This window comes from Oryzias latipes, chromosome 1 (genome assembly GCF_053564925.1).
Source record: "Oryzias latipes strain Hd-rR chromosome 1, Olatipes_Hd-rR_3.1".
NCBI lineage: Eukaryota > Metazoa > Chordata > Actinopteri > Beloniformes > Adrianichthyidae > Oryzias > Oryzias latipes.
The window spans coordinates 29,446,634-29,465,283 of NC_136237.1; the positions used below are offsets into that span (position 1 = coordinate 29,446,634).

The 18,650-nt window shown below is 39.4% G+C and overlaps 1 protein-coding gene across 2 annotated transcripts in view; it reads right to left on the reverse strand.

Moving 5' to 3' along the window:
* The window catches only part of LOC144981212 (bifunctional heparan sulfate N-deacetylase/N-sulfotransferase 4-like), a 42,865-nt gene that overhangs the window by 7,505 nt on the left and 16,710 nt on the right, over positions 1-18,650 (reverse strand). For both annotated transcript variants that reach the window (XM_078953233.1, XM_078953237.1), the window contains exons 5-8: positions 17,396-17,581; positions 10,485-10,613; positions 1,316-1,498; positions 785-881 (exon numbers count right to left, since the gene is read on the reverse strand). In XM_078953233.1, coding sequence (XP_078809359.1) covers positions 785-881; positions 1,316-1,498; positions 10,485-10,613; positions 17,396-17,581 — 595 coding nt within the window. The remainder of the gene's footprint in view (positions 1-784; positions 882-1,315; positions 1,499-10,484; positions 10,614-17,395; positions 17,582-18,650) is intronic.

The window sequence follows — 18,650 nt, forward strand, 5'->3', positions numbered from 1 at the left end:
TTAATTCAGCAGAATGCAGTGTGTGTATGTGTGTGTGTGTGTGTGTAAAAAGCATGTGAGTCTGAATGTGTGTAAGAGCTTTCAACCACTGATCCATACTGGACAATCTCCCCTTTTCCAGATTTATGTTGCTGAGAACTCATTACGTTTGTGTGTATGTGTGTGTCTGTAAAGTTCAGCGGCCTCTCACATCAAATGATTCAAAATCATTTGACACCAATCAGAAGTGGGGCTTTGGCCCTGCCCCATGCCACATCCTCGACACCTCTCATTTCACCTTCAGACCTCCCGACATCCCCTCTAATAAAATGAAAATTTATAGTAATCTAATTGTGGCTGGGTTGCTAATGTTTCTATAATGAACTCTCCTTCCATTTGGGAGATTATCGCCCAGTTAATTAGCAGTTATATCAAACCTCCTCACCTCACACCCAAAACACCAGCAATTAGAGCTGCAGAAATCACATGGTGGCAAGTCTCAACACTGGAATAATGTGTACACAACTCAGACAGGCTCCTTCTATTCAGCCTCTTTGATGGAGACAGAGTAAAAGAAACAAAAAAGGCAGGCACATTGGTTTCACTGAGCTGAATCTCTGTGCTTCTAAAGCAGACAGCATGTGGGTGGAAGAAAAGAGGCAGGAGCCTCTTCCTTTGTCTCCCTGATGGGGTAAAGGTGGGAGGGGGATTACATGACAAGGCTCTGATCTAGACACCTGTGCACACAGAGCTGGTTTCTGTGTTGCTCGTGCATGACGGAGCGTGATTTTTGAGTGTGCCTTACCTGTTTTCTGTGGTCCCACCACCATGAATTTGGGTAATCTGTCACAGGTTTTCTCTTTAGACCAGATGTCTTTGTGCCGTTTATCATCACACGGGTTCTGAAAAGGTGGGAAGAAGGCTTAGGGACTAAAGCCATCGCGTACATGCGGCATGAAAGCATGCTCACAAATTCATGTCATGGAGGATTTTCCACACAGAGATGAAGAATTGAGCTTTAATTTTTGGGGAATTTAGTTCATAACCAATATTGGTTTTGACATAACTAAATTCCTTCACAAAAAGAGCGAAATGCTTCAAAGTTGTTGTTAAAGAAAACACTCAGCAATCCTTACTAATTTGACTCTTTCTGAGAGTTATTGATGAGGAGCAGTTTGAAACCTGAAGGATTAAACTGTTGTTACAAATTTTTAAAGAATTTTGTGCAAAAATGCTGCAGCTTTTTTTTCTTCTCACCCTAAAATGCTTTAATCCACATTATAAAAACATCAGGACAGAAATACATCAGAATGGGTTTATTCTCTTGCAAACACACCTGCCAAAGTGGGTTCTTTTGTTCGGGAAAAAGCTGAAAGTACTTGTGCGCAAGCTGCAGAGGTGGAAGCGTGTGGAGTCTCAGGTTTGTCCACGAGCGAAGGAAAGAGGCCAAGTGGACAAACGTGTAAAGACCCAGTCGATCATTCCCGTAGTTGGACAGGTGGGTCATGAATATGCTTATCTGGAGTGGAAAGGAGACAAAACGGAACAGGGAATAAAGATGAGAATAGATATAACAACAACAGAGAGAAATCTTTTTCCAAAAAAAGTCAAATTTTCACTTCAAAAGCTGTCGTCGTTGTTGACGTGACTTCACTGAAAGGCGCGATTATGTGTGAGTGTGAACAGTGGGTATCAATATTTACCATCAGCTACTTTTGTTAAGGAAAATTGTGTATTTACTTTCATCCCAAGACGATTTCAAGCACAAAAAGGTAAACAGATAAACTAAAAGTGATGCATTCATTCACCAGTCCTGGTAGATAAAGCCAAAGAGGCAGCACAGTACTCCTAAGAGGCACTGATGGGGGGGAGGGAGATGAGGCTGCACACCGCAGAGTGTGTTTGCAGAGTGTGTCGGAGTGTGTTCGTAATGGTTAATGTGTGTGAGGAAAAAGGAGACACTCAAAAGAGAGAAGGAGCAATAGTGTGTCGGTGGAGGCTATCTGTCCACGCCTCAGTGCTTTTATAGGCTGATCGAAGAGACAAGCTAAGATAGCTGCTGTGTGTGCACACTCACACACACACAACTCAAACACACATGTGCACCTACAGTTTTTTGATTGCACAGAGCTATGGGAATGTGTCCTGATAAAACGGTAACATCAACCATTAAGATATGAATTATTTGTTGAATTTGAGCATGTGTCTGTTTTTGCATAGGTGATTGCAAGTCTGTCTGTGGGTGATGTTTATGAATGTGAACACACCTACACAAACACATGCTGGCCTTAGATTGGAGGATGCTATGTTCATTTCCATTAATTTTGATTTCTGCACAAACCTAAAAGAAACAAGCATGCATGGCTTTAGCTTTAGGGCCCACTCCAATGAGATTTATGTTTTTAACATGTTCTTGTGACATTTTTCTCATAGGGGAGGACATATATAAAAAAAATAAAGATTAAAAGTGCTTTCCTGAGTATTTCTTTATTCAGAATCAGGGACAGATACAAAAATAAAGCTACTATGCATGTTACAAGCTCCCTGCTCCGCTTATTCGGATGTATCTGCTTATAGGCAGATAGATCCATGTACGTCTTCATTTCCCTCGTCCGAGGTGGCATCTAGCTCAAAACTCTATAGGACTATATTGGATAGCTCCAATATTGCTTGCCATTTTTGTTGCACTGGTAATTTTAGGTTGGGGTTGTGAGGTGCTGTAAGCTAGTGGGAAAGGAATGCACTTAAACAGATGGATGATGGGAAATAGGGACGGGCTTACTTTGCAGCAATAACCCAGTTTCTAACTCAGAAATGAATGTTTTAATACATTTCTGCTTTTCTGCAGAGAGTGTGTTCCAGTAAACAACACAAGTTTGCTGAATCATAATTAAAAGACCACTGGGATTTGACAGGTGATCAAAAGATTTGAGCTGACATTTAAAAAAGTCAGATGTTGCACGTTAGAAAAAGTGCAGATTTTGGTACAGGTAGTACAGGTAAAAATATTAGGATTCAAATATTCAGGGGCTGTTTTTTCTGGTGACAAAGGGCTGCCGCTTCTGCTCTCTAACAGGGAAGGTTGGTGTAAATACACAGCGACACAATGTCAGGGTTTGATGGATCAGTGTCCGGCTGACCTGGAAAGCTGTTGAGAATACTGATCAGAAGAGTGTGTAGGTGTGTGAGGCTGAGAGACATTGTGGAAAGCTGAATCGGATACAAATGAAAAGAGTTTTTTTTGTGAGAGAAAGTGCAAAAAAACAAAAAAAAGAGAGGAGAGGGGTTGCATGTCAGAATCATTTTAATGTGCATGAGTGTCTGCCTATGTCAACATAAATATTTATACATTTGTGCATCCGTGTCTGCCATCAAAGTTTTGTGCGTCTGCCATTGTCTTTTTTATCTTGTGCTCACTAAGCAAACCAGCGGTGTAGCGTTCCGGCTTGCTTGCCTTGTATCAATCTAGCTGATGTGTGTGGGAGTAGCAATGTGGAACCACTGTCAAGGCGCCTCCCAGAACTCAGTGTGGGAAATTAGAAATGCATTATGCAAAAATAAACTGTTTAGTTGCCCCTCCCCTTCGATGAAGTGTAATGTTGGTGTTCCCTCTTTGAAGAATGAATGAAAAGAAAAACGGGAAGGCAAAGCTCTCCGCCATCCCAAGAGATATCCATTGAAAATTAAAACCGAGTCGAGACATTTAGCACAGCAGACGGCTGTAAAGAGGAGCAAAATGAGAGTGTAAGCTGTGTACAGAAATATCTGACCCGGGGTGAATAAAAACAATTGTAAAGTTTTCCTCTCTGTGTTTGTTTGTTCTTTTTTTTTTTTCAGAGCAAACAAGGTGATCAAAAAGTGATTTATGTTCCCTTCAAACCCCACAACAGCCTGTGATGTCTGGCTCAGGCTGAAAGAAAGCATGCTGCACTGTATTCATGTGTGTGTGGTATTTCTGCAGGTAACGAGAGAAAGAGGAAGAGAGAGGTAGTCTAAGTATGACTAAAAAGGGTAACATTCATAGTGGGGATTAGGCTGCGGTGGCCAAATTAAACACAGGGGAGGGAAGAAGATGATTTGTGTTTGTAATTGGAGAGCTGCAGAAAAAGAAGGAAAAAAGGAGAAATGCACATAGAGCAGGTTAACAAAGCAAAAGACAGAAAGTAACCTTGACAGGTGAGTTTGAATTAAAAAGCAAAAAGCCCCTTGAGAGAATGCTAATCTCCAAACACAGAGCAAAGTCCCAGCCTTTTTAGTGGAAAGGCTCTCTGTGCCTAAGAATTCAATTAACCGAACCATTTAAAACCTTTCACATCTCATTTCTTGAATATTGAATTGCTCAGAGTCCCATTTGTGCCTTTAATAAAAACATACCATACTTATATATAATTTAGCCCTGAAGTTGGACTCAAATCATATACTTAAACTTGAACTGCGAGTGTGAAGATGATCACTTCCTCTTTTAATTTTTCCCCATCATTCCTCTTGTAGCTTAATATCTTTCCTCTTCTTTCATCTGTTTAACGTCTTTGCTCTGAGTCTCTCATCTGCTCTTAAAAGTAACTTCGTGTTCCTTTCCTCTCTTGCTCTGATCTCGTGTTGACCTAAAAGCTCTGATGAGGCATGTCAAAGCAACATCACATCATGTTCTTCAAGATACAAACATGCAGAAACCCACACAGGCACACAGAAACACAAATGTCATGTCTTCTGAGATTAGAAGAATACTCAGACATGTATTTGAGGTTTATGACATGTTTTAATCCCCTCTAACATGACTGCATGTTTAAAGAGGAAAAAAAAACTTGTGTGCTGCCCTTTGGCTGCCTAATCTTTCACTTTGCCAGTTTGTCTGTTTTATCAATATTGAAAAAAAATTGACGTACATATAGAAAATTTAGCCAATTGTTCAGGTGTTAGCATATCACTTCAGGAAGCAAACATTTTTAAACATGTATGAAACATCCATAACCCTGGCAATCCAAAGAAGGCTGGAACTGCCTCGCTTCTGAGTCGACCTAAATTGACAAAGCTACATTCCACTGAATGCTGTTGCTCTTCAGTGACTGCTTCAGGCAAACTGAACACACTCCCACATGAAAATCTGTTTGCATGGAGGCAATATTTAACTGAATGGGAAAGGGAGTCAAGACAGTTGACAGTTTTATCAGATATTGGGCCAAAGCATCTATAAGCTCTTTCGCTGTTTTGCACATTCTAGAATTTACTGGTAAAATAATTATGTTTAGATTTCTGGTTTTTGGCTGAATGAAAGCAAACAAAAAAAAAGAAAAGAAATTTCTTGCAATTTTTGTATAATTTTACTTTTTACTGGTTAATGCTCCAAAAAAGTTGCAAACCTGGAGATGATTCTGAGAAAGTTATTTGCACAGGGCCAGTCGCAGTCCTGACTAACTTAAAATACAAGATAGTATCTAGTAATCTAAAGTGTTTTGAAAACACTGAATTTATCTGAAGAAAAAAAAAAAAAAAAACATACTTTAGTATGGTTTAAGTTTACATTTTAGAAATACCAATCTCAGTAAAAGCTGATAAACTGCAGAGGGAACAATTTCTATCCAAAATATTTTATAGGTTTAGACACACATTTAAGTTCGAGTGCTTTTCTGGCATCATTTAAGAAACAATTGTATCAAAATGCAGCAATTAACTTCATTTAAACTGACCAAAGCTTTGAGAGAAGAAAAAAAAAATGCTTTTAAATACAAAAATACAAAGTCATTTTTTCTGTTAATAGTTTCTGTTATAAAGTTCCTGATTTATAACTTACTACCAACAGAATCAGAAAGCCTTTATTGTCATTGTTACACAAGAAACTCGTGACAACGAAATTTCCGGTGCTAAGTAATCTTCTAAAGATAAGATAAGATAAAAAAGGATGAAAAGATGTTAAGATAAAAAAAAATAGTGTTTGACTGAAAAATATACATATATACAAGCTACATACATTTTCTATAACTTTTCTATATAACAGAAAAAAGACTATCACTTTTGTTTCATGTTTCTTTGTCATTTTTGTCAACTTTCTAATGAAGCGATATTTTTCAAAAGTGCACTAACATAAAAGATTCTTCAATTTGGTTACCGAATTTGTCTTCTGAATACAGACTCAAGAAAATAGTGCAACTCTGTCATGTGCTTGCACAGTTGTGTATTTATATAGCGCTTTAATACTTTCTTAGAAGGCCCAAAGTGCTTTAGAGTCACAGTCCCATTCACCTATGCACAAGCATTAATACACTTCACAGCCAAACACTGGCGCTAACCTGTACCCACCAGCAGCAATGTAGGGTTTAGTGTCTTGCCCAGGGAAACATGGATACATGAGCAAAGCAAGGTGGGACTCAAATTGGCAATCTACCATTCAAAGGTTGACCGCTCTACCTTTGTATTTAGTGCTTTCTTGGTCCAGTATCTGAGTATCTGACTGATAAAAGTCAACAAGGAAGAAAAGGCAAAACAACTTTATTTGGGGTTGTAAAGCTAAATATAGCTAAACTACGTTGTAAATATTTGGAGGCAAAGATAAGTTTCACAGCATGTATGCTAACTCCTGGCAGGCTCAGATGGGATGCATATGATAATAATACTATTGATGGATTGGATTTTTTTGCACTTTTCAGACGCTCAAAGCGCTTACAATGTGTACTCATTATTTGTTCACTCCTTATTCATACTTGGTGATGGTAAACTACTGATGTAGCCACAGCTGCCCTTAGGCAGACTGGCAGTGGCCACCACTGACCTCTGACCATCATCAGGACATTCATACACATTCACACACCCGTGGCACCACACTGGAGGCATGGAAGGTGAAGTGTCTTGGCCACAACAACAGTTCACTGGGGGGAGCAGGGATCAAACCACCAACCTTTCAATCACTGGCTGACCCGCTCAACCATCTGAGCCACTGCTGCCCCATTGGCATTTGTGCAACAGCAATATGAGCTCCATGGAAATAGCCGTTCTGGTGCATATTTTTGGGCCAACGTTTGGTATTGAACTAGTCACAAGCTGTCAAAGGCCACAAAGAAAAAGTAAAGCAAGAAATATGGCATCAAAGTTGCTGCAGTTAGTTGTACTACTGTTAGCTGACCTGTCTGTTACCTTATAGTGATAGCCTAAGCAATTCACACAGTGCTCCCATTGTTTCTTTTAGAATTTTTTGACATAAAAAGTGGGGGAAAAGTGTTGCAGAGATGCCATGAACATGCTGTGGGGTAGATTTCTTTTTTGTTTCAATCCCAAATCACAATTTTCATTTTATTTTAAATGTAAAAATTCTTTTTTTTAATGACATTTTAATGCTTTGTCATCCTGCAGGTCATTTTGCCTGCTCTCCTTCTGCTTCCATCAGCCAATTCTCTAAAAAGCCCTTTTCCCATTACAGACTACTTATTTCCACATTTCAACATTTCTATCTGACTGCTACTAAAAAGATTATTGTCACGCTGACGCCACCTATCATTCTCTCTACTTTTCCATCATTGTCCTCAACCCTTTCCTCTTGCAGTGGTTGCTTATTTCCTCCTCAAACACAATCTCACCATTTCTGTGGATAATTGAAAGCTGAGCATCAGTACAGCAAAAGATTTCAATTCAATTTACTCTGCCCGCTCCTGTCAACATCTACTGGCCTTTTCTGTTATGCATCTTTCATAGCTTCCCTCTCCCTTTGTAATTTCTCCTCCCATTTGATTTGTGGTTTATTGTGTGTGCAAGCGTGTGTACTGTTTGAAAGCTTGCATGTGTTGATGAACTGCCAAAACCTTCAGTTGCAATCAGCAGGAATCCAGAGAAGGGTATGGGGAGGGAACGGAAATGAGAATGAAAAAGGTGTAGAGAGATTTACATGTGTGAGCAAAGTCAACAGACTGGGGTGGAGAATTGCAAGAAAAGATGGAGAGAAATTGAAGGCCTCCGCAGCAGGGACAGCAGAAGTGAGGCATGTCAGGGGGGAGAGGTGGGTAAAACAGAGCGCGGGGAGATTGTGCTGATATTTGGTGTTTGGCTAATAAGCTTAGTGGCAGAGCTAAGAGCTAAATGTCAGCCCTGATATATGTCTCAAGCTCTGCTTATGTCAGCCCTACACACATTCATTTAAAATATACATACGCAGATGATTAAGTCTCACAAACATATAGTTTGTGTTTGTGTCTGGGAGGGCATACGTGTGCATCACTCCTCTCTGTATGTGTCTAGATTTTCAAGTGACACAAGATGCCGTGACCCGAAAATTAAATCTCAATCTGTCTGCCACCTCCTCACCCCGTTCCCCCACCCTCACCTCGTCCTCCTCTCCCTTTTCTTACACCATCTCTCCAGCCATTTATTGAGGAATCTCTTGGTGCCCTATTGGCTGTTTGCAAAGTCCAATCAATTCTCGGGGTGCACTGTATGCTGAATAATCACGGAAGCACCTCTGAATGATGCAAAAATCTTCCATGCGCACGCACCCAACAAGTTGACTGTCTCTGGCAAAGTGCCACTGCATGTCAGATGTGTTTTAGAGCCACTGAACAGAGATGCAGAGGTGCAGATCATCAAACAAAAGGATAGGCCCGGGGGACTTAGGCGGCAAGTTACAAGGCACTATTGATTAGGCACCAAGTGTGCACACTAATTAAGCTTTTGTATCTGCAAATTGAAACATAGCAGCGAGGCGCTAACATGAATCAGCAGTGACTCTGTGTGCGAGCATTGTCTGAGGATCTTCTAAATATATGATGCGACAAGAGGAGAGCTTTATTACCTGTGACAGTGAAAAGGAGATGAGAACAAACAGGAAGCCAGCCAATGAGAGACAGACAGGAAAAAGCGTGTGCGGATGTGTCACTTGAGGTTGGCTGTAATGACATCACCTGTGAGCTAAAGTTTGATTTGTCCTTTTTTTATGTGTGTGTATTTGAAGTGTGAAGGTACAGTGTTAACCATCACACCATGTAGCTAGTTTCCTGACCTTCTGCATCATATCTCTTCCCTTGCTGTCCGTATTTGAACACACCAAACTCTTTCACTGGGATTGTAAAGGTAAGGTAAACTTTAAAATCCCACAGGGGCAATTTGTGGTACAGGCAGCAAATAAAAACAAAAGGGATGTCACAAAAAGATGCTTGTTTTGAGTGTTTCTGTGAAGATTTCAGGTCAGAGCCTGATCTGCAGGGCAAGTAGATATCAGGTTGATCTAGAAGACGTTTTCAGATCTTCATTTTAACTTGGTTAGTAACATCAACATTACTTTTAAGCAAGTTCCCCTAAAAAGAAATAAATGAATTTGCCTATAAATGGCTTTTTGTTTTAGCTTTCTCAGGTAGTTTTTTTTTAAAGATTGTATATTATTACAACTTTGTTTAAGAACATTGACTTATATAACCACAAATATGTTGTTATTGTTATAATATTTCATGAATTAAACAAATTTGTATAATATGACTTGTCTTATATCGTGTTTTTAGGAGAATATAAGACTTACCTTAAATATTTCAACATTTGAAACTTACTTGTATTTATGTTGTACACCAAGTATTTCTTTTTTTTTTCTCTTTAAACAAATATAGATAGGAAAAAAGCTGTATTTTTCTGAAAAGAAAACATCTTTGTACAGTATTTTGAGTGAAACCCTATTCTGAAAATAACTAATTATGGGAACAAAAGTGATACAGAGAGGAGAATGAAAAAGAAAGGCTTCTGCATAAACAAAAGAGTATAGAACGGAAATACATTAAGAAGTAGCTCAGAAACAAGGAGTCGATAATAAAGTTAAATGTCAAGTAAATGAGACAAAAGAAGAAGAAAAAGAAGATATAAAGAGGAGAATAGGCAGAAGAAAGAGCCAGATTAGGTTATTGTACAAAGCTGCACTTTGCTCCGTGATGTTGGCTGAGTTCTGACAGCTCCTCAGGTTCAGCGCTCCCCTTACCTGACACTTCAATACAGCTTACTGTCTGTCTGCGAGCATCCCTGTGTGTGTTTGTGCACATGCAAGTGTGCTGTTTCCAGTCACAGAGAGCCAGAGCAGAAGAGTTTGTTTGTAGACAATTACTGTGAATGTATATGTGAATCACTGTCTTTAACTGAGTCGAGTGTGTGGCCCCAAACACGTGTGCCCATGGACGAGCCTTTTCAACCGCAAAACCTAATCGCGTTGCTCAATTCAGCTTGGAGTGGAGACGAATTGACATGCCGCCGCAGAGGTAAGTTAGACGGGAGGGGAAATGTGTGTGTTTGTATGTGACAGCAACCCCCTTGTGGTAAGAACTAATTTAAAGAGCGGAGATGAGCAGTGCTCCACCGCGAGACGCTATCCCTGACAGGAAAAGAGACAGACACATGCACAAAAAATAAAAATAAAAAAGGATAGAGATGATATTTCCTTTACAGTGAACTTTAATAATACCTCTCTGAAGTGCCAAAAAATGTGAATCTTCCTCACTCCTTTTATCAGTTAGCTCATGCAAGTGGTTTCTCACAGCTCTCTGACTCACTGGGTTAAGTAGCACAGTGAGAAACAGCTCTCCCCCATGGATGCTCTTGTCCAGTTCTTTCGGTCCACCAGGGTATTCCTTATAGTAGATGGTGTGAGTAAACAGGCCACACGTCTGACGAGGCAGCACCTACAGATACAAACAAAAGGCGAGATGAAGAGCTGTTAATTTGTTTGAATAAACAAAAAGTTCAGCCAAGCAAAGCATGCCGGGAAGGTGCCAACATAGCAGACCTGTGCTGGATACTACAGTTTTAAAACCAATGCCAGTTTATGAATTCAACGCATTTTCCGCCATGCAGTCAACCATACACAGTGTAGAAGTATCATTAGGAGAAGTAGTCATGGAAAATGGAAAAGTACTTTTGATTTTTTTTTATAAAGTACTCACAGCAATATTTCAGTTTTCAAGCTTAACGTCTTTAGATGAAATCAGTCAGTTTTATGGAAACCCATATTACTCCCACAGGAAACACAGAAGCTTAGTGCTTATATTGCTTTCCACATATGCATCAGTACTCCACAAGACCTGTAAAAACACTTTCTTATGTTAAATCACCAGAGTTTCCCCCTTAAGTGTCATAAGAAAAGCCCCGCGATGCAAGAATTTGAGATTAAACTACAACAGATGGTTGTGTGAGGACGTGAGATTGCTGTTCACTTGAAGCGCAAACAAGAAAGTACAAATATAGCTCACAAAAGTAACTACACCATCAGATAATGGATAAAAAAAGAGATAGAGTTATGGTTAGATGTTCGGTCCACTTTACTTAAATGGTTGAGGATATTCTGGTCGTGTTTTACACCATATGGCCGAAGTGCAAGCAGTGACGTCTCTTTTACATTTTAGAGGTCCAAGTTCACCATCTGGATTTAAAACAGGCTGACCTGCTGTCACTTAAGCAGAAAATGTCATTATTAAATGTCATTACATGGGCTTTCCCTATAATAATACATTAACATTTAAGAGGTCTAAAAAAACAAAAGAAGAAAATAGGTCCTTAGCCTTTGGAAAATAGATTAGATAAATGTTAAAATGTAAAAATGAAAAAAAGGAAAATGTCATACTAACTAAATCTCCTGTGTGTTGGTAAAAAAAAGTATATGTAAAATATAAATTGCATTATCTAAAAACTGTCATACAAATATATTTTCAATATTAATCCATCCATCCAGGTGCCCAGCAAAATGCTCCACCACCCACTTCCCCTCTTCAATTTAGGAGTCAAAAATTATCGTTATTGACAAAGATTGAGAAATCCTCAGTAAAAGCTTCTTTAAGCATTAGTAATAGCTTCTCAGCTGCTGTTTTCATATCATTAACAATTAAAAAAAAACAGTAAAACAGTTTGAAATATATAGTTTTGATACTTTCATTTGTAATGGCCTTCCACCCTGCTGGTCGCCAGTTTGTAGTCTAAAATGTATCAAACATTTATATAATTAGCTGCATTTTATATACATTAAATACCAGTACTATTTTCATCTATTTTTAATATTTGCATGCTCGAGTATTTTTACTTTTTTCATTTGTACAGCAGGGTTTGGGAGGATAGTAATTGCATTAGTGCTGTATGTTCAATATACACTATTTTACCAAACGTATTCGCTCACCCATCCAAAAGATCAGAATCAGGTGTCCTAATCACTTGGTCTGGCCACAAGTGTATAAAATCAAGCACTCAGGCATGCAGACTCTTTTTACAAACACATGTGAAAGAACGGGTTACTCTCAGTAGCTCAGTGAAATCCAACGTGGAACTGTCATGGGATGTCACCTGTGCAACAAATGTTGTAGTGAAATTTTCTTACATTTTGGACGATTCCATGCCCCCAACCTTGTGGAAACAATTTGGAGCGGACCCATTCCTCTTCCAACCTTGACTGTGCACCAGTAAGCAAAGGAAGGTCAATAAAGACATGGATGAGTCTTGTGTGGATGAACTTGACTGGCCTGCACAAAGTCCTGACCTGAACCTGACAGAACACCTTTGGGATGAATTAGAGGAGAGACAGAGAGCCAGGCCTTCTCCACCAACATCAGTGTATGACTTCACCAATGCGGTTTTGGAAGAATGGTCAAAAATTGCTGAATTCCCACTCCTCAACCTAGTGGACAGGCTTCCCAGAAGAGTTGAAGCAGTAATAGCTGCAAAAAGTGAAATCAATATTGAACTACAGTTCATGTGAGTCAAGGCAGGTGAGCCAATACTTTTGGTAATATAGTGTATATTGCACATTTGAGAATAACAACACAAAATGTAAATTAATCTTGAATTTGTATTTTTTATTTTCTTTTTTTATTTCTTTTATATAGGTTTTGGATTATCTTGCAGTTGTTTGGCTAAAGATTAATTTTTTGACAAGTACCAAATACTCAATAAAGCTTTATGAATACAGTTTACCGTTCAAGCTTTGGTCACGTGCCTCTGCAGCTCTCACAGGTCAAATCCTGCTTTCATTGGAACAAATTGATACAAGTCATCCTGGAATGCTAACTAACAAAGGAAGCTGTGGAAGCAGAGAAGGCTCGTCTGCTCCGTCCTGAATGGTGGCCATGTCTTGTAATCTCAGCCAAGACATCCATCTGCCTTCACTGAAGCAGCCTTTGAGCGCTCTTCAGTCATTGCTGAGATGGTAAAGGCACATTTTCAAAAGAAAAAGATGTAACACTTTTCATGTTTCTGTCAAGGTTTAAATCCATTTTTCAAGCGTACCTAATTTTAACCAGTGCTTTCTGTCAAATTGCTGACCAGCAGTTTAAGCAACTAATAAAGTGACACGGCTAACATCCAATGACATGTCTCAAAATAATCTGAGGCTTACTGGATGCACCTTCTGATTAGCTGTTGACAGGAAGTGTGACAGCACACACAACACCAAAAGTGACAGAGATGAACTAAATCCCAAAGCAATGGGCACGTGCATTTATTTTCTGAAAGCAAAAAAGGATACATACCTCTAGATCGGTTTGGTTCCTGATAGTGATACAACTTTAGTTAATTACCCGACACAATAAAAGCCTGCACCAATGTAAGTCTTGTATTTGTACAGAAGATTATCTTCTCTCCTGCTGCAGTGCTATTTCCCCCCTCCTCACTTACACTTGTTTGATGCATGTGGTTACTCGCTGTTTACCAAAGGGGAGGAGCTTATCGTTTTTAAATCCAATCTTGACCGTGATTAGTTTTCCCTCGGAAACAACAACTGCAAAAAAATGACCCAAAGCTAAAAACACTGGTTGCATACTCTGCCTCTTGGTTTTATCAACTGTTGCACCATAGATTACAACAGCCACTTAGGTTTATGTCTAAAATAGAAGTGATGGGTGTTGCAATTATTCAAAAATGTAAACCTGCGTTATTAATAAACATGTAAAAAAAAAAAGCAATATTCCGACAATTGCAAAAAGCACTGTGTGCAAACGCATGTAATTTAATGAAAAGAAGAGAATTGAAAAGAAAGGAAAAGCAGTAAGGAAGAATAACATCTTTATAGTGAATTCCTAGTGGAGCACCTCACTGTGTGAAATAGAGAGTAAAAGCTGGAAGCGCAGATATTGGCTTATCTATAAAACATTGCAGACTCATTCACACACACACACACCAACGCCCACACAGACACACTCAAAAGGGAGTGTGAGAGAAGGCCACCATAGCCACAGACACTCAGCACTATTTCACCAAACCAATTATCCACAGAGCTATAGCTCAAACTGATATAGTGCATTTTAAAAAGAAATACACACGTACACATACAAGTATGTGCAGCGCATACACACACTCACATGGCACAAACCCATATCTCAGTCTGATTTGTTCTGATACTGTGGGCCCAGTGGGTCGCTCTCAATCTGCTGACAGAGACACACAAACACCAATTTTTACCATCTAAAGACAACTTCCTGTCCTCCTGTGTGCAAACGAAGACGGAGCACGCAGCAGGATAGAAAGATTGGAGGATAAAAGTGGACATGAAGCATGCCAAAGGTAGAAAAAACAAAAAGGAAATGTGTGATTGATATGGTCCCAACGTAACATTACTCTGGGTCATAAAGCAGGATCATTTTTCAGAATGAGAGAAAGTGAAATGACACTACGGATAGAGTTCATGCATGCATTTCCACACAAATAGGAAATGGCATCCAAACTTTGGACTAAGATTTTTATTTAAGATCCTCAACTGAATTAACTTATTTTTGGGTTGTTTTTTAATATTTAGTTCTTTCTAAAATTGTATGTTGTGTCCAAATGTCCATATGATGATTGTCTTTGATCCTGGACAACATCCCGCACTGGTGAGTTTCTATTAACGTCCCAAACATACTGTTACATTCATCATTGGCCTAAAAAATTAAGGAAAATAAAGTCAAACCTGCTGTCCTGTCAACATTTTCTGCTTACATGGCTTGAATAGCTGTTCTCCTAAGAGGAAGACAGCTCAGTGCAGCAAAATACAAGAAAACCTACAAGAGCACTAGGGGCACCTAATTTTGCTTCAGACACCTCAGGTCTGGGGAAGCTTTCCAGACGGGATTTTCATTACAGGCATTTTTTTATAGCATTTTCCCGAACATGTAGCTTTCAGTTAGGCAGGCCAGTCTGTCTAGACTGTATTTAGCCTGCAGTGCAGGGTGTTTCCCACAGCCTGCAGACTAGCCCAAAGAAGCACAATCAGCAACTTACATTTGAAGACCCTTCATTTCAATGCAAAGCAAAGAAGCCAGGGAAGCTCAACTCATATAATATGATTTGTATGTGTCTATTATAGGGAAATCTCCTCCCAACTAGACAAAAAAGTAAAAAAAAGAACATTAAAACCCTGGAATAAACTGTTAAAGAAAAAGGAATCTTACCTTATCTAAGAAATTGTGTTCACTGTTCTCCTTGCAAAGCTACAACATTTGTGTTATCTGCTTATGTCCATTTCAGAGCATCCTATAAGTTACTGACTTGTTATTTTATTGACTTCAGCAATTCAGTAAAGGTTCTGAATACAGTACAATGAATAAAGTATAATGACACATTACAGCCTGTCAAAAAATGAGTCTGCCTTTGTGCACAGAGGATGTGCGATTGATCGGTTGGCTTTTATGACGCAGCGGCACGACAAAACAGAATAAAAGGCAGACTTCCAGGACTGATTAGAAAATTGATACAGCTGTCTCTTCACATTATTTGCTGGAAAACCAAATATGGCAGAAAAAACATGCACTGATAATTTTGGTGTCAGATGTGATTGGCTCTTTTGTCAGGAAAGAAACCGTTGCGCATGCTGAGGAAGAGCCTGACTGGCAAGTGAATGGAGAGGAGGCGGAGGACGAGAGACCAGGAAAGAGTTGATGACAATTGCTTATGTGAAATGGCTGACAAAAGTTGTGTTCTACCGCTCTCTCAAACTGTGATGGGTGATTATCTATACAAGCGCAAAAGCACAAAAATATCGCTTTTGTGTTTAGCCTTGCGTTCATTCCACAGTATAAATTAAGTGCACTGACAGACACACAAACTCGGAAAAGTTTGCCGCTGTGGCAGCAGTGGGAAGGGATTAAATATTGAATTAAATGAGCTGAACGCACCGCGGTGAGAGAAGGTCAAATATGCCACACCCATAAGAATACACAGGGAGGTAACAAACCACCCATAGCATCATTGATTTTCTGTTGTGGATCCGAAAAAACAATCAACACACAATTTACAATCCACCCATGACTTATTTAACTTTTCACTGCAATATAAAAGATGTCTGCAGCAATAAAAGCTCCAAAGACAGAGCTAACTTGAGTTGAGATGGTCCACAAATTTACAAATTTAAATTTTTAATTAATTTAATTTTCATTTTGAAATGTACGTTTGAGCGACCACTTCTGATGTAAAAGATGAATGTAAACACAAGCTTATATGCGCTTCAGGCTTCTTGCATTCTCGCATTCACACGTCACCACGCAGGTTTTTAAGTCTGTTTATGGGCTATAAATTTATTGCAATTGAATGCACGTTGAAAGTTAAACCAGTTGAACTTTGACCAATCAGAGACTGGGATTCGCTAGTGACGTATGGGTGGCATCCTTTTTAATCATTACGTTTTGTCCCCGGCGTGAATTCTATGACACCATGTCATTCATACATCGGAATAGGGTTGTAAAAAAAAAAAGCCTGGAGCAAGATTCGTGAAATTTGCACTGGTTCTACATTTTGCACTAAGTCTCCTCCATATGTAGGTAAATTGGCTTGTACAAGGTAGCGACACTCCAGTGTGAACCATATGCTAAAAGTGCATTCAAGAATGTCTGTTTTGCACCCGGTGTGTACGTAGCATCATTGTTTATGTTTTTTGTTTTTTCATCAGATGGTGCGTGAGTTTTGCATTTGATTCTGGACTTCTGCCCGATGTTGCTCCTTATACACACCTCATTTAGTCAAATGACACATCTGTGCTTCGTCTACTGCGTGTCAGAAATTTTTTTTAAACATGAATGAACACAACTTATACTCAGAAGAAGCATCTGTTGAGAAATTGTTCTATTTGGATTTTGTCAGGAGATGAAAAGAAAATGGGGAAAAATTACAACTTTATTAAAATACTATCATTTCAAATGAGTTGCCAGCTAAAATTGTATATGTATATATATAGACAGTATTTTGCCTATATATATATATATATATATATATATATATATATATATATATATATATATATATATATATATATATATATATAGTCATTCATGAGTATCCAACATCAAAAAAGTCTCTACAAAAACATGTCAGCTGATCAAAGTGCATTTATGGATGTACATGACTCATGAGAATGGACATATTTATTAGCCTGGTGTGAAGCAGATGCAGCCCTGAAGCTTTTCATAAATAAATGAAAGTTCTTGTGTTTCACAATGGTTGTGCTGGCACTCACCAATATGCTGTTGTGGATGAAGCCTTTGCGGTATCGAGCAGGTTTGAGGTGGGGGTATTCTTCAGTGCTGGTGACCCGGATGTTCCAGACACGCCTCCATGCCTCGTACAGCTGCATGTGCACCGGGTAGACGCCCGAGTGGTGAGGAGCCACGGCGTAACCCATGTCCACTGGGATGTTGTGCTCCTGGATGAGAAGTATTACACAGTTAGTACATGAAGGTTATATTAATAAACAGAAATAATGGCCCAATTACAGATCACACACAAAGGACTTTGTCACACATAAACACAGAGAGCCGCACAGTTGACCTTGCAGTAAAAGCACGTGGTTGGAGTCGTGTTTGTTATGGTGCTGGCCTTGGGGGTCAGAAATTAGAAAAAATACGGGTTCTCATGAAGATGTGTGTGTGTGTGTGTGTGTACGAAATGTGTGCGTGTGAGAGAGAACTGGAGGGTGGATGTTTTCTGGGTGCACTGACAAGACTGATGGTGTTGTCCTTTGGTCTAACACACACCTACTCACATTGTCAAAGCCAAGCATCAATGGTCAGGGGGATGGAGGACTGAGCATGTGCACATGCATTCTACTGAGGTTGGTGATCACACTTTATAGTCCGGCTCACCTTCAACAGCAAGAACCAGCCTCTTTTATGCCACATCATGTGTGTGACACTTTAGGCCAAAGAGGTCAAAGGAATCAGTTTCACGCACACACCAATGTACAACTCACACCCTATGAAACCCATGAGAAGCTTTTAAATTGAAATATGTTTAAACTGCCCATCTGAAATGGATTATCATGCTAAATAAAAAGGGATGACTTCAGCAAATGACTTCAAAAAGCAGTTGAACACAAACAAACACTTGTCCAGATCAAAACGCATAGTGTAAAAGTGCCCAGAGACAACGAGGCTACAAAAACTACACCAACCCTGAGGCACTGTAATATAATGTTCACACCAGGCATGTGATGCATGTTTTTGAATGCGCGTTTAGCCCATGCTGTTCACGGAGGACAAGCAGGAAGGGGCATCTACCTCCTTTCTATTGCTACTGTTTACTAGCGCATATCCGGCATCTATAGTTAGAAGAGGCTTGGTACAAAATAAAAAAGGGACGCCATCTATACGTCACTACCAAATCCGAGTCCCTGATTGGTCAAAGTTCAACTATTTTAAGAGCCCAAAAACGCATTAATGCAAGAGTCTTGAACGCAAAAGCCAGAAACATGCATTTATGGGCGTTTACATAGA